General features: G+C 35.1%; 4 protein-coding genes across 4 annotated transcripts; all 4 read right to left on the reverse strand.

Annotated features, from left to right (window-relative positions):
- Window positions 1-1,177: 1,177 nt before the first annotated feature.
- On the reverse strand, window positions 1,178-2,455 carry LOC131613660 (uncharacterized). The gene is made up of 2 exons (XM_058885311.1): window positions 1,786-2,455; window positions 1,178-1,704 (listed from the first exon to the last, which is right to left on the reverse strand). Exons 1-2 carry the CDS (start codon window positions 2,053-2,055, stop codon window positions 1,261-1,263), a joined length of 714 nt encoding a protein of 237 aa, XP_058741294.1. The 5' UTR covers window positions 2,056-2,455; the 3' UTR covers window positions 1,178-1,260.
- Window positions 2,456-3,991: 1,536 nt separating this feature from the next.
- On the reverse strand, window positions 3,992-6,362 carry LOC131613669 (uncharacterized). Its single transcript, XM_058885320.1, has 8 exons — window positions 6,162-6,362; window positions 6,017-6,090; window positions 5,849-5,890; window positions 5,405-5,446; window positions 4,926-5,009; window positions 4,546-4,633; window positions 4,329-4,426; window positions 3,992-4,246 (listed from the first exon to the last, which is right to left on the reverse strand). Exons 1-8 carry the CDS (start codon window positions 6,319-6,321, stop codon window positions 4,229-4,231), a joined length of 606 nt encoding a protein of 201 aa, XP_058741303.1. The 5' UTR covers window positions 6,322-6,362; the 3' UTR covers window positions 3,992-4,228.
- A 1,923-nt stretch (window positions 6,363-8,285) lies between these two features.
- LOC131650525 (uncharacterized) lies at window positions 8,286-8,761 on the reverse strand. Its single transcript, XM_058920232.1, has 2 exons — window positions 8,615-8,761; window positions 8,286-8,522 (listed from the first exon to the last, which is right to left on the reverse strand). The coding sequence occupies exons 1-2, from the start codon at window positions 8,759-8,761 to the stop codon at window positions 8,286-8,288; spliced, it is 384 nt and encodes a 127-aa protein (XP_058776215.1).
- Window positions 8,762-19,146: 10,385 nt separating this feature from the next.
- Window positions 19,147-22,723, reverse strand: LOC131613676 (serine carboxypeptidase-like). Its single transcript, XM_058885327.1, has 9 exons — window positions 22,341-22,723; window positions 21,947-22,115; window positions 21,642-21,761; window positions 21,270-21,413; window positions 21,031-21,184; window positions 20,847-20,935; window positions 19,966-20,224; window positions 19,733-19,866; window positions 19,147-19,528 (listed from the first exon to the last, which is right to left on the reverse strand). Exons 1-9 carry the CDS (start codon window positions 22,631-22,633, stop codon window positions 19,400-19,402), a joined length of 1,491 nt encoding a protein of 496 aa, XP_058741310.1. The 5' UTR covers window positions 22,634-22,723; the 3' UTR covers window positions 19,147-19,399.
- Between the last annotated feature and the right edge of the window lie 2,120 nt (window positions 22,724-24,843).

Raw genomic sequence — 24,843 nt, forward strand, 5'->3', positions numbered from 1 at the left:
TTGGGGTGTATTTGAAGATGCATATCCGAAAACATCCCTCAATCCATTTATTCACTCAGGAGAATTTTTTGATATGCATCTTCAAATATTTCTAAGGTGATTTCAGATATGCATATTCAAAAACTTCCCTGCATGAAATGCGGGTAGAAACATTGTCTAAGTTTGTATGTTTTTTAATCTAAAGTCCTTTTAATCTGACTAACTGTGCCATAATCCATAATTTGATTCAACCATTAAAATTTCAAAAAGGGTAATACATTAATAACTAAAAAAACATGTCATAATATTACAAACATAGTTCACACAATATAGAAAATATTGGAAAACATCTGAAAATAAAAGGCGTAACCTACTGCACATGGCTCCTCCTCTGCCGTCGGTAACCCAAGGCATTTCGTGCCTAAGTAAGAATAGGACGTGTTAGGGAAACCACATCATTTCCACCTCTCTCAAACAACCCAATCTCTATGCCCTATCTCGTAATACACATAATATTCTAACAGATCAACAACACATCAACGACATGGTCGTCCCTGACCTTCTCATTCTCCAGAATCTCATCATGGGCGGGCCTAGGTGAAAGTCTAGGAGCGTCTGGTATCATGACATGGTGTGGCACAGAATAAAACCAAGTCATGTAACCCTAAACATAATGCCACTGACTAGTGGCAAACATACTCTGATACTCCTCTGGTACTAGATAACTCTCGTAATCCACCAGTATACCATCAAGATGTCTGCAGACGATGCTGGTAGGAGCAACCATCAAGGGGGATCTCACAATGATTTGCACAAATCCAAATTGACGTATGCATCGCTCCAGCAGATACCTTTACATAATATTACTCCCACATGCCATCCACCAGGTGTAATATGAAATGTGGTCAAATGGAATAATGTCTCTGTGAGTAGCGTATGGTGTCTAGTCAATGTTATCATACTGAGTCTTGTCAATATACACACAAAATGACCGCATAACATCATTCCATCTACGAATGCAATACATGCAAGCACGTGGGCGATCCTCAGTATACCCTAACACACGATCAACCCATGTATGCGGAGAAAATGTGATATGATCCATTCTTGAAAACGAATAAGAAAAAATACATTAGTAATAAGTGTAAAAGAAATTATTTTTAAATTAACAGTGGCTATGAAAATTACAACCAGCAGGGTGCAGGAGCCTGTCATTTGCTTTGTCATCTAAAGAGAACCTTCGCTCAGCTTGGCGTACAGGTATATAAAGCATGCGGCCCCCTAGTTCCACTCGTTATTGGCCTCCAAATCAATGAAATAATTAAGGTATGCCACATCTACGTGGGTTGCACTTTTGTCCACAAACATGGACGTGCCAACTAATAATAGGAAGAAACGCCTCAAAGCACACTCTCGATGGTATGTAACCTGTAGATCATCGTCGTCCGCTTCCTCAACCAACTCCAAGTTTTGTTCATAAAGCTCTTTCAAGAATGAAAATTTAGCATAAGCACATTTGGTGTTCTCACACTGCTTAAGGGCTTCCATTGGGCCAACTCCCAAATAAATCACCATCGTCTCCTGAGCTTTATCGCGTTTGATCCTAGAATGATCAAGTAACTTCCCCCTAATGGGAAGTTGTAGAAGGCAAGCGACGTCATCTATAGGATGATAAATATTGTGAATCTTTCTGGCATGATTAATAGATTTCAAACAATCATGTTCCTGCGGTAAAGAAAAATATAACAACATCAGTCGAATTGATTTTTTTTTAAACAAAAAAATTACAACCGTTAACAAATATACCTCTCTGACCCAGACATGCGGAGCAATATGGTCTCCATAATGTATCAGTAATGATGTGTTAATGAGCCCTCCTGGATAAGAATCTGCAAGTGGAGGGAGATCATCACTTGTAAAAAGAGCTTCCTCTTGGTGTACATGAGCCTGTGATGAGGATCTCTGTGAGAGGCGGCTTATAGAACCCGACGCTTCCTCGTTGTGAGTCCTAGGGGCAGGGAACCACTTTGCTCTGGCATGCTTATGTTGAAAGGCCCTCTCGCGGCGAGCGAACATGGTTAGGGTTTCACGGCTGAGTCACATTCTGTTGTTGTTTTCAGCCAATATCCTGGAAAAAACGAACCAAAAAATTAGTTTTAAATTCTCTAAATTTCTGTAGCAAGAAGGAGTAAATTCAAAGATGCATCTCCGAAAACCAGAAAGGACCCATTTCGGAGATGCATCTCCGAAAAAGCTTTGTGTTTTGCTTCAATGGCAGAAGCAGTTCCTAATTTTGCCATAACCACCCAAAAGCATCCAAATTATAGTGCACGTTTGTAACATTACCTATTTCGAAATCTAATACTACCTAATGCATTAAAAGCAAACTATTTTACCTAATACATTCATCAAAAGTAAAAAAAAGTTAAATGAGAAACTTACTCATAACAATATTGAGGAGGATAAATACTTTTCAATGTAGTATGTGGAGTGAGTTGGGATTGGTAAGATTGAAGTATATGTTCTTATGTTGCTTGAAAAATAGATTGGAACAATGTTGCTTACGAGCTCCAATGAAGGAAGAAAAAGATTCAGCAAAATGAAGGAGAAGAGAAAGGTCTGCGCGTGTTATATATAGATTAAAAAATTTCGGAGATGCATCTCTGAAAATTTCCCTTAGTTTGAAAACAAACAGTGAAAATTTTCGGAGATGCATCTCCGATAATTTCTCTTAATTCTGATATGCATCTGCGAACAAACTGTGAAACACATTCGAAGATGCATCTCCGAATTAAAGTTTGGCAAAGTGAGGGGTGCTTAACAAATAGCCCTTATTTTGTGTGAAAATGGTGCGTCTAAAGATGCTTCTCCGAATTTAAGGAGGCATTTTTTACTTTTCGCCAGGGACTTGGAAGAACATTAAAGCATGGGAAAAGAAATTGCCTCCTCACTGTGGTAGCCATAGTCCACTCTGCCGCTCATGTCTAGCACTCAAAGAGACAACCTAGACTCCTTGGGCCAAGGACTTAACAAGCTCATGTCGCAACAACTGCACAAAATCTTACTTATGTGGATGTTCAATTAGCACTGCATATCTTCTCTATTTCTCCCGGATTTATTGTACATGGACACCGACTCGATTTCTCTTTACGAGCAATAATATTACTATTGACAATGGTCATAATATTTCAATTATTGTGGACATGTATAATTACCTAACCATCATCATCATCTATTAACTTAATTACCTAACTATCATCATCATCTATTAACTTTAAACAATTTTTTACATGCACCAAAATTAATAAAAGAAATCCCGTCTTTCTTAGAAAATCTACCATTGATAATGATGTTATTATTGAATTTGATTTATTTGATTTTTCTGCAAAGAATTTTCAAACAGGAATGCCTTTAATCAGATGCAACAGTTTGAGTGACTTTTATCCAATTTCATCAAGACCAAATACTACAACTCTGCCAATATGCGATCGGGAGGGGGATGAACCACTTGATGCCAGAACTCGCCCCCGAACCGGACTAAACCGGTGGTATAAAGCCAAAAAAAAAAAAAAATACTACAACTCTGCCACTTTATCCACAGAATTATGACACAACCGATTATGACATACGAGAGCTCATATCTTAGGTTGCCTTCACCAAAACAATTTTCTTATATATGATATGTTTCTGAACAATTTATTTTTTATAATTCTTGTTCTCTTGAAAAACAAATAAACCTACAATTTTATAACTCTTTGTATTCTCATATTACAGTTTTTGGATGCCTTTGCTAACCTCTCATTTCATTCAATTCTAGAAATAAATTACAACCTCAGTCAAAATTACGTGTATTTTTGGATTATCCACCCAATTATAGGGAATATAAATGTTACAAGTTGTCGAGTCGTAAAATATTTATCTCTAAACATGTTCGACTTCGACCTGTGTCCAACTCGCCCATGACTAAATTCTAACCACCTCTCCCCAAACCTCAATCTCAATGGTCCTACCCTCGAAACAAACAGTTAAAGGATATATATATAGTTTCCAGTTCCAGTAGGCATATTATCATGAATCGAGTTCTGACAGTGACTGCTACTACAACAAAACAGATTATACCTTGAGCAAATAATGAATTGCTAACTTACATAACTTAGTTTTTATATACTTCAAATCTAAGTACATTCATATTGATAATGAGTATGCTTCGCAAGTGTTCTCCTTGAAACTGGAATTCACTTGGAATTTATCACAACTGTTCTCCAGTCTGCGACCAATAAAAGAGTTTCACATAACTATAAACTCAAAGAGAACGATAAACATTATAAATTCTAGATAAAAATACTAACCAACATCTCATGATCTCCAGTGATTTCTTCTATCAACTCATACAGTGGTTTATCAGCACTGTTGGGAACAAGAGCTGCAAATGCAGCTGACTTTAGTCCTGCATAAAAGAAGTTACAAACTGCGGAGTAAGGTTTCATTGCCAACTGACCAATAAGGTATAGTTGATGAAATCATTCTGTTAATTGAACACTTTAGCGCTGAACAAACTTTTGTTACCGGTTTCTTGGAAAGCATCAACAAACATCATCATCTCCTCTCCACTTAAACCAGATAAGAAACATATTCGAGGAAGTGACTTGTCTATCTGCAACAAGGCACACAATGCTTAATATCATATATTAATAGCTACTTAATTCTATATTCTCCTAGCTTAGGTGTTAGAGAACCTATAATAATGATCCTCTACTTAACAATTCATGCAAAGAAATGATGGATCCGTAAAAAACAGCTGCCAAACACCACAACGGTGAAGCTTATTCTGATTACAAATTCATTTCTACAAACTATTATCTCTGTTAGTAAAAACTCATGAACAAATGCCGAGGGGGCAGAAGTTATATGAAAACAGTCCAGCACTTGCTGTTAAAAAATACTACCTCAACATCTTCCAATCTCTCTTGTGATGTATGCATTGCCTCCCAAAGTGATCGCGTAAGCATGTCTTTGGTACAATAGATCACCTACAAATGCAATATATGTTACATTTGGTATTTTTTTTTTCTGTTAATTTATTTTGGATATCTACAAAAATTAGGATTAATCGAATTTCGGTCATAGAGGCATAAAATACATAGATATCCATTATCCTTGTTTTTCTTATGCGGTGGCCACAATAGATTGTGCTATATGTGATTTGCTTTATCAAAATTCTTGATGTTTTTTAAACAAAGTAATGGTCTGTTGAGAACTAAGTTTAGCTTATTGCATCATCTAGGTCAAATAAGTCATCATAAGCGATATTTGGTTATTCAGATTATTAATTTCTTTTCCAGTCTCCTCCATTACCAGGATTAGACTGATTGATCTTGGTTTGGCAATAAAATATAAACATGAAAGACAAGAAACAAGATGTTACCTTCAGAAAATCACCCTCTAACTCTTTCAAAAACTGTCGAATCTGCACAAGATCGGATAAACTATTAATGAACGACACATTTGAAAAAATGTAAAATAAAACATCTTCTTCCTATATCCATTTTGTAATTTAAGCAAACAATAATTCTATTAATCTATGAAGCACGGACACCGGAAACACGATACCGACACTGAAATTTCCACACTAGTAAGAATATGAAAAAATGAATAAATTAAACATAATCACAAGTGTCAGTGTCAATTTCAGACACGGATACTGACACACATTTTTTCAAAGGTGTCGATACTACAGAGCTATTATCAAATTGGGTCATCATGTTGAAAGCATAAGCAATAATCAGAGCAAAGAATGGCTTAGAACAATGAGAGACAAAAAAACATAAGAAAGTAGCACAGCATGTATAAGGATTATTGCACAAATCACCTTGAAAATTTCATCTGCTTCAAATCCCAACAACAATAAGGCCTGCAAAATAAAAGAAACCCCCAAATTTAGGTACACATGAAGTTAGTTCAAAAATGGTACAAAAATGAAGCTAAATTGGAGTAAAAACATGTAGTTTGAATTGAATAAAAACTAACCATGACTTACAGGTGGACCATAACTTGGATCCTCAGAGTTAATAGGAACAAATTTTGAGTCTTCAACTAATTCACTAGGAATTTCTGCATCATGGCAAAATTAACATTTGAAATAGCAATTTGAAGTGAGCAAAGAAGCTTAAAATAAAACTAACCTTGAGATGATGCTTTTTGAATCAAGTTGAGCTTGTTGGAGTTGAAGGAAGAACATGGAGAAAAAGAAGAAGACAGTGAAAGATGGGAAAGTGCATAACATGAAGGAGACATTCTCAAAGAGAAGCAATTCATAGAGATTCCAATGCCAAACGACATCATCTTGCTGCAACTTCCCCAATTTGTGTTATCCTTTTTCTTCTTCTAAAAACTAATATATACACGCGCACATTGTGTTTTATCCATTTATTATAATGGGTTAAATACCTTTTACCCCCTGTCAAATAAGCGAGATTTGGTTTTGTCCCCTTTAAAAAAAAAATTGTTGCGCAGACCTTACTAAATTGAATTTCCAACCATTTAAACCTTTTACCATGTTTTTACCTAGAATACCAGGTTTTCATCCTACGTGTCTGTTACCAATGCCACGTAAGCCATAATATATATGATTGTTTTACAATTTTCATTTTACCCCCTGAAAAAAGTTAGGTCAAATCATTCTGAGAAAAGCAAAGGCGAAAACGAAAGTTAGGGCAATGGCGAAATCGAAGAAGACGAAGACGAGCAAGACGAAGACGAGTCAGTCAAAGAAGACGGCGCGGTCAAGCAAGACGACGCAGTCAAGCCAGAGTGAGAAGACGACTCAGTCAAGCCATTCAACCAAGAAAACCAATGTTGTGAACATGGACGAACCTGTAGAAGAAGAAGTTATTGAGGATGGAAAGGTACGAATTTTAGGGTTTGTCATTATTTTAGGGTTTAACAAATTTTAGGTTTTGTCATTATTTTAGGGTTTAACAAATTTTTCATTTCCTTAAAATTTTTCAGAATATGCATTTAATCAGTGTTGTTTTCAATCATGGAGGGGAATTTGTGAGCATGGGTGACGGGGATATGATATACAGGGGAGGGGTAACGACACATGTAACTGACATTCACATTGACAACTTTACCATGATTTGCGTTAACAAGTTGTTGAATGAGTGGGGTTACAGTGAAGGCACATTTAGGGTATGGACAAAGGTTGTTGAAATTGATCCCAACTTTTTCCAAATTAAGAAAGATGATGACTGCTATGATGTAGCTGCATTTTCTTATGCCAATGAAGTAGAGGGTGTCATGTATGTAGAGCACGATGTAGTAGATGTCTCATTTTCAGTTGTTAGTCCTAGATGTGTTAATGAAATAGATGTTCAGGATCATAGTGATGAAGAAGTAGTGGAAGGATTACGAGATAGTGAAGGTTCTACTCAAAATGTTGTAAACCATGATGAAACTGCTGTAGAAACACAGGCAAGTGTAGTTATCCCTACTGATGCAACACAAGCAAGTGAAGTTATCCCTACTGATGCAACACAGGCAACAGAAGTTATCCCAACTGATCCAGCTCAGACTGACTATTTTGATGGAATTTCTGATGATATCATAACAAGCCTACCAGACATCACCACTGCACAGAATTACAAAGAGGCCAACAAGAAAAAGAAAGTAGTGAAAGAGCTCAAGCCAATGAGAAAGAGGTCAAGTGAAAGAATCAAGATAAATTGGTTTAAAAAACCAAAACCATTTACAGGGCCAGGTTCCAATAGTGACCAACCAATGTCATTGACAGCTGAAGAGGAGGGTAGTGGATCAAAGAAATCAAACAAGAAAGCAAAGAAATATAATCCTTTCTCTTTATGTTTTGTCTCATGTTTTATGTAAACTTTATGACAATGTTATGTTTTGTGTAAGTTTATGGTGTTTTGAACAAGTGATCTTTGACTGATCTTTGAGTGGTGTAAGTTAATGTTATGTTTGAACAAGTTAATGGTGTTTTGTGTAAGTTATTGTTCTGACAGTATAAGACTTAATGTCTTGATTAATATGAACAACATTTTGTGCTCATTACCTGCCTGTTTACAATTTATTTTCTGGTGCACAATTGATTCATTACACCTTATAAACAAAACAATGAGGTAGTTTAATACATCTAAAGCCATAAATTGTAAACAAAATTTTCCATTAATTCATTTGAAGTTTACATAATTTTCCCATCACAAGACTACAACAACTTAAACCAAACATACTATAACAACTTAACACAAGCACACTACAACAATCTTATTATTATAGAACTCTAATGCCTAAATCTTGAACTTCAAAATCACTGCAAACAACATGAAGCCCATTTTCATCTGAAACATCTTCTTCTGCATTATGGTAACTTTCAACTTTGTTTTTTCAAGCTTTTTCACTGTTATTTCCAACTTCACCAATGCAACATTACATTTCTTGCATTCACGATTTTCACTCTTTGAACTTTCACCCATGGCTGTGGCAAATTCATCGTCCCATAAAAACAAGTCACAAGAATTAAGACCCTGCAAACATCAACAAAAATTGGCATAAAACACATATATATATGTTGAGTCAAATTAACCCAGCCAAATATATAAATCATACGACATATTACCCCAGCCAAACGACACTTCCAAAACTTTCGGTTTCTATTTTGCATTGTATTTGCTACCCACATCTTCATTGGCAAACGACAACCACACTGGGGAACACTCGTAATCTCATGCGAGTTGCTGCTTCCATTGCTGTAGCTTTGTTCCATGCCTATTAGTGATGATGACGACGAAGAAGATGATGAAGAACAACACTGCGCAACCGTTGATGATGGACACGATTTGCCAAACCCTAGTGTTCACAGTTTTTGATTTGGGGATTTTATGGTCCGTGAGGAAGAATGAGGGAAAAAGATGATGATGACCCAACGTGGCAATTGGTTTTAAAAAAATGGCATTGGTAACAGACACGTAGGATGGAAACCTGGTATTCTAGGTAAAAACATGGTACAAGGTTTAAATGGTTGGAAACTCAATTTGGTAAGGTCTGCGCAACAATTTTTTTTTTTAAAGGGGGCAAAATCAAATCTCGCTTGTTTGGCAGGGGGTAAAAGGTATTTAACCCTATTATAATATAATAAGGAATAATACAAAAAAAATATAATACAAAGAAAAAGAAATTTATTTACTGTTATCGGAAAACAATAAAACCAAAGAAGAATGAAGGGTTAAAATTTCTATCAAATCAAACTAGTCATTAGGAATTTATAACAATATTTTCAAACAACAATTACTTTTCCTATAAATATGTTTAATCTCACACCTCAACTGTGTTTGATCTATGAGAATGAAATAACATTTTAAGATATGATCATGTTAACTACAAACTAGTCATTGTCATTCTTTAACCTTGGACTAGTCTCTGAGCTCAGCCGAATCAACAATAGATGGATTATGGTAGTAAAAAAATCATTAACATAAACTCTCATTGAATCTATAATGAGACTCCCACAAGTTTAAATTTTTATATTATTGAAGTTGGACTTATCTGATATTGAACTTAAACAATTAATAGGAGGAAGCTTCAATTTCACATTTATTTTATGAATTTTTTAGCATGACATGATAGGCTAGATGAAGCAATAAAGGATGATCAACAAATTACAGATATCTCTAAAGACTACTAAAAAAATTCTTAAGATTAAAGTAGCTTCTAGATGTCAAAAAGTACATGTGTGTATTTTCCCTTTAAGGACAGAGAGACTTAGGAGACCTTATTAAATTTATAATAGGATATGATGGTGAGGGCTTGCCTACAACGGTGAGAAACCTTGTACGGTGGTATTTTGAGGTGATTTAAGAGATATATTCACGTGAGGTGAGAGGCTCTGTTGATTATCGATGATGCTTGATGGCAAGCGTGTGATTACCGACAGTTATGTATTAAGACTATAGAGAGCTCATTAGGGTGTAGAGAATAGGTATCACTTGGGATGTGTCTTTCCTCATACGAGGGAGGTGTATTTATAGAGTCTTTAGTGGGCCTGGTTGCAGACTTAATGGGCGGTAAAGCCCTAACTCTATGACCAGGAAAGCGGTTAAAGGAAGACTTATTTTTTCTAGAATCATGGAGGAAATGGTTTCCTCTCCTGACTGACCCTCTTTAGTTAGTCATTATGGGCCAACGATATCACCCACGTTTATCAAGCAATTTGGACATTGGGAGCCTAATCAGAAGGGTTGTATTGTCGCACCTGAGTGACCTCTCGGCCCTTTTTGGGCGGATTCATGGAGCATTTCAGGCGACTGGGGCTTCGTTAGATGACCCTCCCCTCCGTTGGCCTTCCTTGCCTTTACGTAAGATGTCCTCTCTTAGGACCCAATAAAAATATAACATTACATAGCCCCTCAAACACGAAGGTTTTGTAAATGAAGTGGTTTAGTAAGGGTGCTTATATTCTTAAGGCTTTCTTGTACGGCCCCATCAGATGAGACTTTATAGTCAAGTTCCTTAGGCGAAACTTTATAGTCGAGTACCTTAGGAGATACTTTATATTTAAGTCTCTTAGGCGTGACTTTATAGTTGAGTCTCTTAGATGAGACTTTATATTGGATTCTGCATGTGGAAACTCCAAGTTCCTCAGGAGTGGCATTGAGATGAACCTGTTTGAAGAGACTTTCAGTCCCTCAGGCGAGATTATATATTGAGTATGGTTGATGAGACTCAAAGTCTCTCAGGCGAGGCATTAGGATTATCCTATTTGTTGGGATTCTCAGTCCCTTATGCGAGATTATATATTACGCCTAGTTGATGAAACTCTAAGTCTCTTAGGCGAGGCATTAAGATGAGTCTGTTTGTTGGGACTTTTAGTCCCTTGGGAGAGATTATATATTGAGCTTGGCTGAAGAGACTCCGAGTATCTCAAGTGAGGCGTTGGACCTCTCGAGCGAGACTTCTATCAAGCCTTCAAAGAATAATTTTTGTTATCAAGTCTCTTAGGTTGGATATCGGTCGTGCCTCTTAGGCGTGATTTCTGATTCTGCTTCTGGTCAAGGAAACACTAAATCCCTCATGAGAGAGCTTTGTTAGCCTAGAGAGTCTAAATCCCTCAGGCGTAGTTATATGTAGCATGAGTGATGAGACTATAAGTCTTTTACGTGAGGTGTTTAACCTCTCAGGAAAAACTTATATCAAGCCCTCAGACAAGACTTTATGTGACGTCTCTTGGGGTAGACTTCGGCCGCACCTTTCAGGTGATACTTTTAGGCTGGAGCCCCTTTGAGATATTCCTTCAAGCATTGATTGGGGCGAGTTCATTTCTTTGTATCATGCACGCTATTCATAGCATTCAGTGTTGAGTAGCCTATTTAAGGCGTCAATGGTTCTTTAATGATGTATTCGCCTCATAGGGCGGCAAGAATCCTTCAATTGAGGTCCAACATTTTTATTTTTCTTGTAGGGCGGCAAGGATCCTCAGGTGGAAATCCAACATTTGTATTCACCTCGTAGGGCAGCAAGAATCTTCCAGTAGAAGTACAATATTTACTTTCCCCTTGTAGGGCAGCAAAAATCTTCTAGTGAAAGTCCAACAATTCTATTTGCCTCGTAGGGCGGAAAAAATCTTCCTATAGAAGTTCAACGTATATATTTGTCTCGTAAGGCGGCAAGGATCTTATGGTGGAAGTCCAACATTTATAGTTGTCTCGTAGGACGACAAATATTTTCTGGTGGAAGTCTAACATCTATATTTTCCTCATAAGAAGACAAGGATCTTATGGTCGAAGTCTAGCATTTGCATTCGCCTTGTCTAGCATTTAATCGTCTCATTAGGCGACAAGGATCCCGCTTAAGGATCCAACAACTTGATTGCCTCATTGGGCGGAAAAGATCCCCTTAAGGCTATGTTTGGGAGTTTGGAGGTGGAAGGGAGGGGATGGCTTTGAAAAAAGAGAAGGATTGAGTGGGAAGAATTGAAGGATTTTAATTGGGAGGATTTGCTTTTACTCATAATACTAAAAAACCCCTAATTTGGGGAAACTCAAATTTTGTATTGAATGAGGGTTTTGGAGGACTTACATAAATTTTCCAAATATCTTTTATATTGTTATAGTATTCTAAAAATTAAAAATATAGTAATAATAAACACTTTTATATTATTCTATACAAAATCATTTTTCTTAAAGTCAAATATTATTCTATATTTTTTTTAAAAATATTTTCGGAAGCCTTTCCCTCCCCTCCAAACTCCCAAACATAGGCTAAGGATCCAACAATCGATTGCCTGATTGGATGACTAGGATCCCACTTAAGAATCCCGTAATTGATCGCCACATTGGGCTGCAATCTTCTCGTGCGTTCTCGAGTTTCCCACAAAGAAATGTGTATCTAAAGATATAGATTTTAACATAATGAAAAGTGAGGTGCCTCATTAAAAACCATGCCCCTTATAAGAGCGCCAAAAGGGAAAAGAGTGCACCCCATAAAGCCACTTGTTAGTTTCAATGGACAGATATACAATACTCGCCTATAAAAATGAAACAATCAAACAACATTAAAGAAAAGCAAATAATAGCTATGCTAACGGATTTAGGGAGTATTCCTCCTGAATCTTTAGCCTTTCGTTTCCTTATAGGTTGGAGATGAGGTTTCCTCGCCTTTGTGGAATTCCTTTGGTGGCATTATTCATGAGCTTAATTTTCTGGCTTTCACGCCTTGAGTGCGGATCCTCTTCAACCTGAGGCTTTCTGCATAACATTTTTTGGCCATCTCTTGATCTTTTTGGCTATAAAAATGAAACAATCAAACAACATTAAAGAAAAGCAAATAATAGCTATGCTAACGGATTTAGGGAGTATTCCTCCTGAATCTTTAGCCTTTCGTTTCCTTATAGGTTGGAGATGAGGTTTCCTCGCCTTTGTGGAATTCCTTTGGTGGCATTATTCATGAGCTTAATTTTCTGGCTTTCACGCCTTGAGTGCGGATCCTCTTCAACCTGAGGCTTTCTGCATAACATTTTTTGGCCATCTCTTGATCTTTTTGGGTAACGCTCACTCACCCAATTGACAACGGGTACTTCATGCACAAATACAGAGAAGATAAGGCGACGACCAGTCGGTTAAAGGCTGGTTTCACTATAATCATATTATATGAAGAGGGGCATCGATAACTAAATAGTTAACCTTTATTTACTTAGCTTGATCTTCTTATCTAAAGGTTGTCATCAAAGTGATATATCATTTTACCTATACTCTCCTAAGAATTCCACCAGTGATCCTCTAAATGGTTTTAGGTCTCCTGAATGGAGGCGAATTCTTTCAAATGCCCCCCCAGTATAGTATGTCTGCAAAGCTCTCTTAGTCGACGAGAACTATTTTAATCTCGTAGTATTTTCATTATACAACAATGACCATGGAGTCATCGTTATGAGGGTGAATGCTAGCGGCATCTTTTTCTGAGAAAGTGCTTATGGCCTCCAGTGCTTGGAGCTTACTTTCAATCTTGACTTTAGGAAGGTCTTCTACGCTTAGGATCTGGAGAGTGCACCTTTCCATGTGACGTGCGGATTTGTTGTCCCCACCCTGATGCAGTTCTTTGGCTTAATTGGGTATGGGACTCCCAACATTGTCTCGCCTATGCAAGTCACATTGTCCGTCGAACGGGAAAAGTCGCCTTTCACGTATTTCTTGAGGTTCCCTTCATGTATTAGTTTCTTGATTTCCTTTTTGAGCTGATATCAATACTTAGTGTGATGCCCTTTCACTTTGTGGAACTTGCACCGTCTTCATGGTTCTGAATCCGTTATTCCCGCCTTAAAATCAGGCAGTGTAGGAATATTGTACAGGTGGAGTACCTGGCACCAGATTTACTCGCGGAGAGTTCTTAAAGGTGTGAAGTTCTACCCCGCCTTTACTATCCATTTGAACGCTGACTTATCCTTTATGGGAGAGGTATAGTTGCTCTTCCTCTAATGGTTTAAGCTTTTGGCACTGGGAACACACTCCTTTATGTCGCGTGCCTTTTTTCGGTGTTGATTTCCTCACTCTTTATGTAGCGCTCAACTCTGGGGACAACCTATGCCAACAACAACACTAGTTTTCAGGCGAGGGATTCATTTAAATGTCACTCCTTAAGTCCATTTTAGAACGCCCCCACAAACATTTTTTGGTTTGGTGGAATGAACTTGATGGTAGCCTCGTTAAAGCGGGTGAGATAGTCCCCCACTGACTCTGATGGAACATAATGTATATTAAACAAACTGGTGATGGACATTTTCCTATGGCGACTGATAGCAAACTGGTGTACCAGTTTCTTTACTAGTTCTCGGTAATTGTTGATAGAAGCACGAGGCAAACCCATATATACCATCTGAGGGTGGATTTTTTGATATTGCAAGAAAGCAGCCTGCACTTTAGAGAGTCGGGAGCTCCTATGATGGATATTAGTGTATTGATAAAGGCAATGTGCTCGTAGGGGTCGATCTGCCCATCAAACTTGGCCAAGGAAGGAGGTTTGAAAGCTTAAGGCAAAAATGCCCCCATATCTCTTCTAAAAGTGGTTATGGATGCAACAATTCCATTTCTTCTACGAGTTTGGGATCTTATTTCCGTTGTCTGATGTTGTTAACGTCCAACGTCTAATTATGGCGGTGTAGTTCTTCCATGGTGACATGCATCTCTGCCAAGGAGATAACATCATTGTACCCTTGGTGCCTTCTGGCGTAGGTGATTTAGCTCTCTAATTAACCATAGCTGAAAGCGGCTAAATGTTGGAGTCAATGGTAACATTGGGATGAGTGATGATGATGAAAGAAGGTGTGACCCAGGTTAATTTTATTGGAGCCCTACAGTGGGTTCCATTGTACTGGTCAAAGATTACGAGTGTGCATGTTCCCCCTGCAAGAGCCGGAAGACTCAGAGGCCTTAGTAGGTTTATAACAGAATATGGTGGTGAGGGCTTGCCCACGAAGGTGGAAAATTATGTATGATAGTGTTTTAAGGTGATTTAAGAAACCTACTCATGTGAGCTGAGAGACTCTGTTAATGACCGATGATGCTTGGTGGCAAGCGTATAATTATCGACGATCATGTATTAAGAATATAGTGAGCATTGTACTCTTTAGGATGTAGATAATGTGTATCACTGGGGGTCTATCTTTCCTCCTACAAGGAAGGTGTATTTATAGAGGCCTTTGTGGGTCTGAGTTGCATAGTTAGTGGGCAGTTATGCCCTAACTCTATGACTAGGAAAGTGGTCAAAGGAAGACTCATTCTTCCTAAAATCATGGAGGAAGGATTTTCTCTCTTGACTGACTATGTTTAGTTAGTCATTGTAGGCCCACGTCATCATCCATGTTTAATGGGTGATTTGGACAATGGAAGTCCAATCGAGCATATTATATTGTCGAACCTGAGCGACCTCTTGGTCCATTTTAGACGGTTTCATGGACTATTTCTGACGGCCAGAACTTCGTCGAATGAGTCGCCCCTCCATTGTGTTACTCGCCTTTACGTAATATATTTCCTCTCGAGACCTAATAAAAATATAATACAAGAGAAGAGCGCTTATGAGAAAACCATCCAATTTCTATCTTACCATAGTCCATAACTAATTCGTCATTAAAAAATATAGTGAGTTAGTTTCATTCATAGTATTGATGGAGGACAATTGAGATTAAAATTCACATTTTTGATTACTGAAAACTACATAAATACTAAAATTATCATCATTCATAATAATAAACTTACTCCATAAATCTTGAACTATGTCACAATCTCTAAAAAGTAAAAACATGTATAAAGGACTTAAAAGTTTCCATACAACACTGCAATTGTTTGAATCTAGAAATGTTTCCTTTCACCATTTGTTATAAATATTTTTTTTCTCTAATTTATTTATTGGGAGTCTAATAATCAGGTAATAAAATTCATTTTCCTATTTAATACTAACTTAAGCTTATAGATATAATATTTATGATAACACAATCATATTTGTTTCTTATAAATCAAATATATATTTATGATAATACAATAATATCATTTTTGCCATCATACAATATTTATAATATTTATGTATTGTGTATAAGATCATAAAATTTCAATACAATTTTATTCATAAAATTTCCATGAGTTTAACAATTATATATTCATACAATTAATTTTATACTAATTAATTATACAATTCATTAAAACACAACAAAAATTTTATGAATATTTATCATTGTTTTTCATGAATATAAATATACATTTTTGTGGCAATGTAGTCATAAAGTGTAATGAACTTTTCAAATAATTATTTCAAAATGGTTATTAAAGTTTCAAAATATATTTATTATTGTACCTAAAAAATGTATTTATCTCAAAAGAATGTATTAAATTTTTAACTTATACACCTCATTATTAGATCTATAAATATATAAAATGTAAATATATTAAATATTATTTTAAATGATATTTGAAAAACCGGATTGTATATATTTTTCAAATCATTAAATTTGTTAACAACAACATTACATTGTTTTATTAAAAATTGTTCACCAATGTGAATTCTTAAGCAAGCTACATATTTGCAATTGAATTTTATGATTAATACATGTGTAAACTATTTTACAAAATCAATTCATATAAATTAATAACATAAATATGTTTAAAATTCCTTTGAAGTTAGATTATTTTTACTTTTCTTTCTTCTAAAAAATTTCATTAAATAATGTCCATCTGATTATTTTACAGAACTAATTCATATAAATTAATGGGATAAATATGTCTAAAATTCCCTTAAAGTTAAAAAAAATTAACAAAATTTTCAAATATACTTAATCCTAAATTAAATTTATCTTTTAATTTAGATATTATTTGATGTACACCGTTTTCTAATATTTTGACATACTAAAAGTACATGTATATTTTTTTATATAAAAATGTGTATAAAATTATATATATATATATTTAAATATATATATATATATATATATATATATATATATATATATATATATATATATATATATATATATATATATATATATATATATATATATATATATATATATTATTTATTTCAATAAATCTGCACCTTTATTCTTGAAAATGAATGAAATAAAATTATAAACAAAAAAATATCTCTTATGTAAAAAAATTATTGCTATAATATGTGTAATGTTTTAAAATTTGTAAGATATATACATTTGTTTTTATTGAGTTAAAAATAAAATAAATTATAATTGATAATTTTTTTTGAAAAATAAATAAATTTAATTGTTTATTTAAGTTTGTTAATAAATTTAATTGTTGATTTAAGTTTGTTGGTGGTGACTTGTTCTTTTGCTTTAGAAGCAACATAAATTTTCCACACAATTCTATTATTTTTATTTTTTTTGAAAAATAAGATTTTGATAGACACAATCATGATAGATAGACTATTTGCAAAAACATGTAATATTCATTCTGTTAAATATATACCATCATCCAATTGTTGAAGAGTTTGCCATTTTTCTCATTAAGCATAAAAAGACAAAGTAAATAATAAATTAAAATATTTTTTACAAATAAATAAAACAATAACTTACAAAAAGAAAAAGTGATGGAAATATTATTGTTAAACATCATTCAAATATTATTTATTATTTTTATATTTATCTGTATTATTGAATGCGCATATCTAATATACACAAAAGAGACAAAATAAAGAAAAGAAAAATTAAACAAAAATAATAAATAATAAAATAAATAGAGATTAAATAGATATTTATCAACTATACTAAAAACTTCCTCAATCAATGCTTTTAGTGTGTTTGTATGTGAGTGATTTAACCTTAATATTTTGTGAATATATTTATAAGTTTTCGCACTTTCTCCTTTCACATTCTGAAGATCCTTGAGTTTTTTTTTACGAGATTTAAAATGTTTCCGTGATCATAAAACCTAACTCTTCACTTGAGAGTCGTTGGACTACAGTTTTGACTTTAAACATATGTCTAGTTTGAGCTAACTTTGGCAGTTGCTTGACTTCATGTGTTGTCATCATCAAAACTAAGCAGCTACGGGTTGATTTGCATCCTTACTATCCAAAAGCTTTACCATCTTAAATCATTTAACGGTAATTTGTTTTGTCTAAATTTATTAAAATGCTTTGCTTGAACATAGATTGCCGACAAGTTTCATGATCAATGTTGATCGTGACTTTGGAGAGGCAGTAGCCATGATAATGAGAAGAAGATCCACACTTAAATCACTTAAGGGTAATTTGTTTTGTCTAAATTTATTAAAATGTTTTGCTTCAACATAGATTGCCGACAAGTTTCATGATCAATGTTGATCGTGACTTTTGAGAGGTAGTAGCCATGATGATGAGAAGAAGATTCACAAAGTAGATCCAAAAAAGACTCAAAATTGAATTGAATTAGTTGAGTTATTCACGATTTAAAATTGATTGGAATAACCAACTCTTAACAAAGGCGAGAATTCGAAAAGAATCTCAATCTTAATTTCTAATATAAACTTTTAAAATACAAATAACAAAATTCTAATTAAAGTAAAGAGAGAGAATTGGGATGGAATCTCAATCCTTATTTCTAATATAAAACTTTGAAATACAAATAACAAAATTCTAGTTAAAGGAAAGAGAATCAGGAGAGAACCTAGTTTTGGAATTTAAAAAAAAAAATGGTGAAGGGTTGATTTAAATTTTTTTAAGTATGGGAGAAAAAATTGCCCATGCATTTTCAACTCCATGTGAAAAGTTTATGTCATTTATCCTTGTAAATTGGGATTGTGGGGTTGTCAAGTTGATGGGATTGTGGGGTTGTCGAGTTGATCCTTCCATTTGGGAGAGATATGATCCTTCCATTTGGGAGAGATAAAACCCAACTGAAAGATTAATGTGACTAATTTATAAACTTAGCTTATTAAAATGATCATTATTATACAATATTATAAATAAATATTGTTTTTTAAAATTTATATCATAAATAATAAATAATAGAATTTAATTGATATATGCATTAATCATAACCGTCCGATTCTATATTCGTTTAACTTTTAATGTGATCACATACAAAGTATCCCTTTCAGATGAGTTTCAACTCCTTCGCCTATACCCAACTTATATTTTATGAAGTCTCTCTTTTTTAGCGCAGAAGGAAACTTGCATACTATATTTTCTAACAAAAAGGAAGCATTATAATGAGTTTAGGTTGAAGTTTGGGAAGTAAGCAACATACACCTCTCAGATTTTACCAAAACAAGCATATAAATATACATACTCGAAACAATATAATCAATCTTTTCTTGCATTGCCTTGATTCTGACATTTTAGATAGTATGAACTTTGTTTAGTAGAACAAAAACATCCCACTCAACATTTTTTTTTTCATTGCATCAAGTTGTTGTAGACTAATTGCATGAAGAGATTACAATTCTGCAACTAATATTTCCTCATCAGCTCCAGATTTGGAAAGGGTTCCTTGAGTCCATTTCTTCAACATTTCTAAAGAAGCCTTGGGCTGGTCCATTGGAACCATGTGACCCGCATCATGAACCTGTTTTTTGTTACACAATACCAAACTAAGTCAGGATTTACCAACCAATGCAGAAATTCGGTAGTAAATGAAGTAGACACGGTCTGGATTACATCTAAATGACAATAACTTCACAATTAAAATAAGCTCGTACTATTCCTAACTTATGAAGAAGTTCTTATAATCACGGTTAAAGTGATTATTAAAAAGTTAAGCAAAAGATACCTTTAGGAAACTTAAAGTTCCATGGTTCTTCAACACTCCGGCTTCTGAATCATCAACTATGAAAGGAACTTCAGGTGAGGCAACAAATTCTTTCTGGCCAGACCATTCCATGGCATGAACCCATCTTGAATTACCTATTTATTGAATTAATACAACCGGAGAAAATTCATCAATACACCTTAAAGGTCCAAAGTAAGAAATGTTATACTTCAATGCCAAGCCTAAATACATACCAAGCCAGTTGCAGATAAGATCATACTCCCCTGCATAAACAAGCAAATTGATTCCATCTTCAAGGAGGGCAGGAATACCAACTTCAAGATTTCGCATCCAATCCACAAGCATAGCCTGATAAACTGAAGAGCTACAAGACACAAATTCAATATCTCCAACCCCTAGTGCATCCCGAACAGATCCTTGGTTCAGGAACTTTTCCAAGTTTGAAAAATCATAGCAAAGACTTCCCTCACACTTCTTTCTGATGTCGTAGTACTGCAGCACAAGTATAAAATTGCTGGTCAAAATTGTGAATATGCCCACATCCTTGTTCTTTCTTTGCAATCTCCATTGAATGTCAATATGTGAATTTTTTCTAACTAAGCAGAATAAAAAGCTTTTTTGACATTTGCTATAAATTTATCATTTAAAATTTCCACCGCTAAGAAATTTCAAAGGAAGAGTGGCAGAGTTGGTTAGGCAAATGGCTAATTATCTGCATGCCTATCAGACCATTAATATTTTGGGAAAGAGTTTCACATGTTTAACCATGTTCCACACAACCTGATAAACCAGTTAATTCAACCTCATATGGTGTGTGGTGATTTGTTTTCCAAGAAACCGATAAGAACAGTTTGTTTAGGAGAGTCAAAATCCTCCCCTTTCTTCACTTCTCACTCAACAACAAAAAGCTTTTTAAGAAAAGTGGCTCTTTAACATGGTATCAAAATTTCTGTGAAGTCTTGAGCATGCTTCGGTTTGTGTCAAAATTGATCTGTTGCTTGGCTCTCACCTATCAACTTAACCTTTGAGGTTCGTATGCACACGGTAAACTTAACAACATAAAGTACTACTGACATGTAAACCACACATACGATGAAACAAATCAGTTACCCACATTGATATTTCCAGCATGTGACATGATGGAATTGAATATAGTATTACAAACAAAATATGAAGCTGTGCATGCGATTTTTCCATCTGTGCCTGAAAGAATTAAAACAAGTATTAGGCAGAAACAAAACAAAAGCTAATTAAATTATTACGAAAAGGTAAATGAAACAACATCATGTGTAAGTTACCGCATAGTTTGATTGCCAATTCGCAGGCTGGAACCAACACTTTGTTGATGCGGTCATAGTCAGGCTGTTCAATTATGCCCATGTCAAGTGCATAATCTGCATAAGCTTTATACTGAATTCCGGGATCAGTGAGCCCATTACCAATGGCAAATCCCTGTTTAACCATTTCAAATAAGATAAGCAAATTTCCAAACCCTTCAATATATATCTCAAACAGAATAGTTTGCTACATAACAGACCTTCAAGTTTATATGAATTCCTTCTTTAGCTTTGTTTCCCTTGTGAACACGAGCAGCAAAAGCCGGAATATAATGCCCAGCATATGATTCACCAGTAATAAAAAAGTCATTTGTAGCGTACTCAGGATGTTCAGCAAAAAATGCCTGTAGAGAAAAGAGAAAACATGTTAAATCAAACTATCACAGCATCGCAGGTGAAGCCTGTGAGGCGTTATGATCAAATATAGCAATAAGTGAGAAACATGTTATTAAGCAAGTTCGCAAATATGATTATTGTTCCAGAAACAATAAATCTAACTCCAGATATTAAGGAACACTTGACCGATACAATATAACTAATGTCGGAACTGTAACACAGAAAAAGACAAGTACCTGTAAAAAGTCATATAGATCATTGCTGACACCGTCTTCATCGTGACGAATATCACGCTTATCGGTGGAGTAACTAAACCCAGTTCCAGTTGGTTGGTCAACATAAAGGAGGTTAGATACCTACCAAGGTTAACAATCAATTTGTTTAGTCCAATAAATACTAATCACAAGAAAACAAGACCCTGCGAAAAACAGTTGAATTGAATGACAAAAGCACGAACACCAGAAACACGACACCGATAATAATTTGAAAAAAAATGAATAAATTAAACGTACAAGTGTTTGAATAAATGAGAGCAATATACCTTGTCCCAACCATACTCATTCCAGGAGAGGGACATGTTGTCAGCAATTTTGAAAGGGCCATTTTCATAAAACACAGCCAATTCACTGCTACAACCAGGTCCTCCAGTCAACCATATGACAACAGGATCCTTCTTGTTGTTCCTTGATTCAAAGAAAAGGTAGAACATCCTGCATCATAAACAACAAAAATAAAATAATTATTAAATATCATATTCAAATAATATATCATACAAACACATTATTTTTTGCAACATTCATATATCACTAAACAACACATAGAAATGATTAAATTAATAAATCCAATGAAGAGAAAACAATATCAACATTTGTTATTTTATGCAACAAATTAAATAAAGAAAATTAAGACAGTTGCAAAAGAAACATGCAACTAACTTTGCAGCATGAGAGTGTTGAATGGGGTAATATCCAGCGCGATGAGCCAAGTCGTCGATGGAAACATCTCCGTCTTGGCCGGAGAAGTTTGGGAATCTGAGCGGCTTCTCGACGATCTTGTTATCGGTGGATCTTAGATTAGGATTATCGAGGATGTTGATGTCGTGAGGAGGGAAGAGGTTGAGGTTTCTGATAAAGTGTTCTGCTATCTCGTTGTTGAAAGAGGCGGAGGATGGTGGTGAGGACCACAGGAATAGGACGATCAGAAATGAGTACCGGAACGTCGTCGCCATTGTGAAGTGTGCCAATGTTTGAGAGCGTTGGTTTGCGTGAAAAAGGAAATGGAATGGGAGAGAGAGAGTGGGGAAAGGTGGTTTGAGTTAGTGGGTGGTGTTGTTTACTTAAGATCCAAGTTTTTTTTACGACACGTGGAACTAACTAGGAGAACTAAAATACCTGTTAGTTAGTGATTTAACGGACACTTATGTCTTAATTGAAATTTATTTCTTATATTATTTGTTTATGTTCATTCAATAAATCATCTCAATATAATTAGGGGTGGGCAAAAATGGAAAAACAGATCCAACATAAAAAAAAAAAATGAAAATGGGTGGGTCCAAACGGTCCATCGAGTGAATCATGTGGTTTTCTATGGTTTTAAATAGGCGGGGCGGAAAAATATATCCAATAAAAAGAGATAAAAAGTTTTTTTCTAGGGTTTTGCTAGGGTTTAGTTTTTTCTTCTCCTATGAGAAGTTTCGATCTTGTCCTGGTTCTTGCGGTCCGATACAGAGAGTTACTTGAAAGTTATGGCAACACAAGGTTTGGAGAATCTATCAATGAAGAAAGGGTGGAGGATGGCTTGGATGGCTTCTGCTTTGATTTGGAGAAAGATGGAGATGAAACCAGAGATTTACAATGGTGTCTAGTGGGAAGATTTATGTGTGATAGAGCAATACACTTTCAGTCGATGAAGATACGTATAGCAGACATATGGAGGCCTATGAAGGGTGTTAACATTAAGGAAGCTAAGAATGGTCTGTTCCTCTTTCAATTCTCTCACAATCTAGATATGCAATCGGTTATAAAAGGAGGGCCTTAGACATTCGATTATCATCTCTTGATCTTAGAGAAGGTGTAATTAGGTATACAGATCGAGAACATCCCACTAAATCGTGTTGAATTATTGGTACAAGTTCGCGGCTTACTGGCAGGGATTAGGGGTGTTCATTGGTTTGGGTAAATCCGAACCAAACGAGAATCCGAACCAAACCATGGTGTTTGGGTTGGACATTTTTTTAGTTCGGGCAAGAACCAAACCAAACTAATGAAATCCAATGACAATCGGTTCGGACATCAGATTTTCAATTTTCTACCCGCAAGCCCAACTCAAACCAACCATAATTAATTATCATGAAAATTACTACCAAGCATTCAACTTCAATAAGAAAAAAATAAAATGTTGTGTGTGGACAAATTATGCTATTTTAATTTGTTATTAGAAAATTGATAGTGTAATATGATAAATGAACATAAAGTTATGAAACACGTTCATTATCATATTAATTCAAGTGACTAGTTATAGATTCAAAAGTCTTAATCTTAGATATTTTTCTTGTTAGATATTTTTGAATCTATTAGATAAAAATTTCTAGTATAATATTTAAATTTGAACACTATCAATACTATATTTTTTATAATATTATGAAAAATTAATTTTTGTAAATAAGTTATTTTTTAAAAATATTTTTTTTATCTACCCGATCAATCCAATCCAAACCAATTCGTTGTTTCTCAGATCGGTTCGATTTGGGCTTTATTGCAAAAATTTGTAAATCCAATCCAAACCAATCCATTTAATTTTAATCGGTTTGGATATCGGATTCTCTCAAAACCAAACCAAACCGGTCCACGAACACCCCTAGCAAGGATGATGATAGAGAAGGTGGGGTGTACTATGGTGAATTTCATCGGAGCTTTTGTGGAATACGATAAAAATAACAACACAATTTTCTGGCGTAACTATATGCGATTAAGTGTGAAAATAGATACGAGATAACCATTGAAGAAGCTAATGTGTGTTAAGAGCAAGGGCGAGGTGCGATTTGCAATGGTAGAGGATACGTGAATTAGGGAGTGATCTAATGAAATCAGAGCTGAAAACCGTAGATACGGAGGCAATACATCTTCGAAGTGGTTAAATTCTGACATATCAAATTCAGCTGGTGTGGACGGGAGTGATCAGGTGATGGAGGAAGGATTATCGCAGAAACATTCGGAGGAAACACGGGCGAAAGGAGGTGTGGAGGATTCCAGTCTGAAGTCGAATCCTATGACTGTCATAATTGCTAATCAGTGAGGGATTAATGGAGCTCTCAATTTCAGAAATGATGGAATCAGTATACGTGATACCTCTAATGTCGCAGACTCCGATTTTATTATCATGGAACAAGTCAATAATCAGGCGCAACTATTCTAAATTACGCCGACAAAAATCGACACT

The sequence above is a fragment of the Vicia villosa genome, linkage group LG1 (genome assembly GCF_029867415.1).
Source record: "Vicia villosa cultivar HV-30 ecotype Madison, WI linkage group LG1, Vvil1.0, whole genome shotgun sequence".
NCBI classification, from domain to species: Eukaryota; Viridiplantae; Streptophyta; class Magnoliopsida; order Fabales; family Fabaceae; genus Vicia; species Vicia villosa.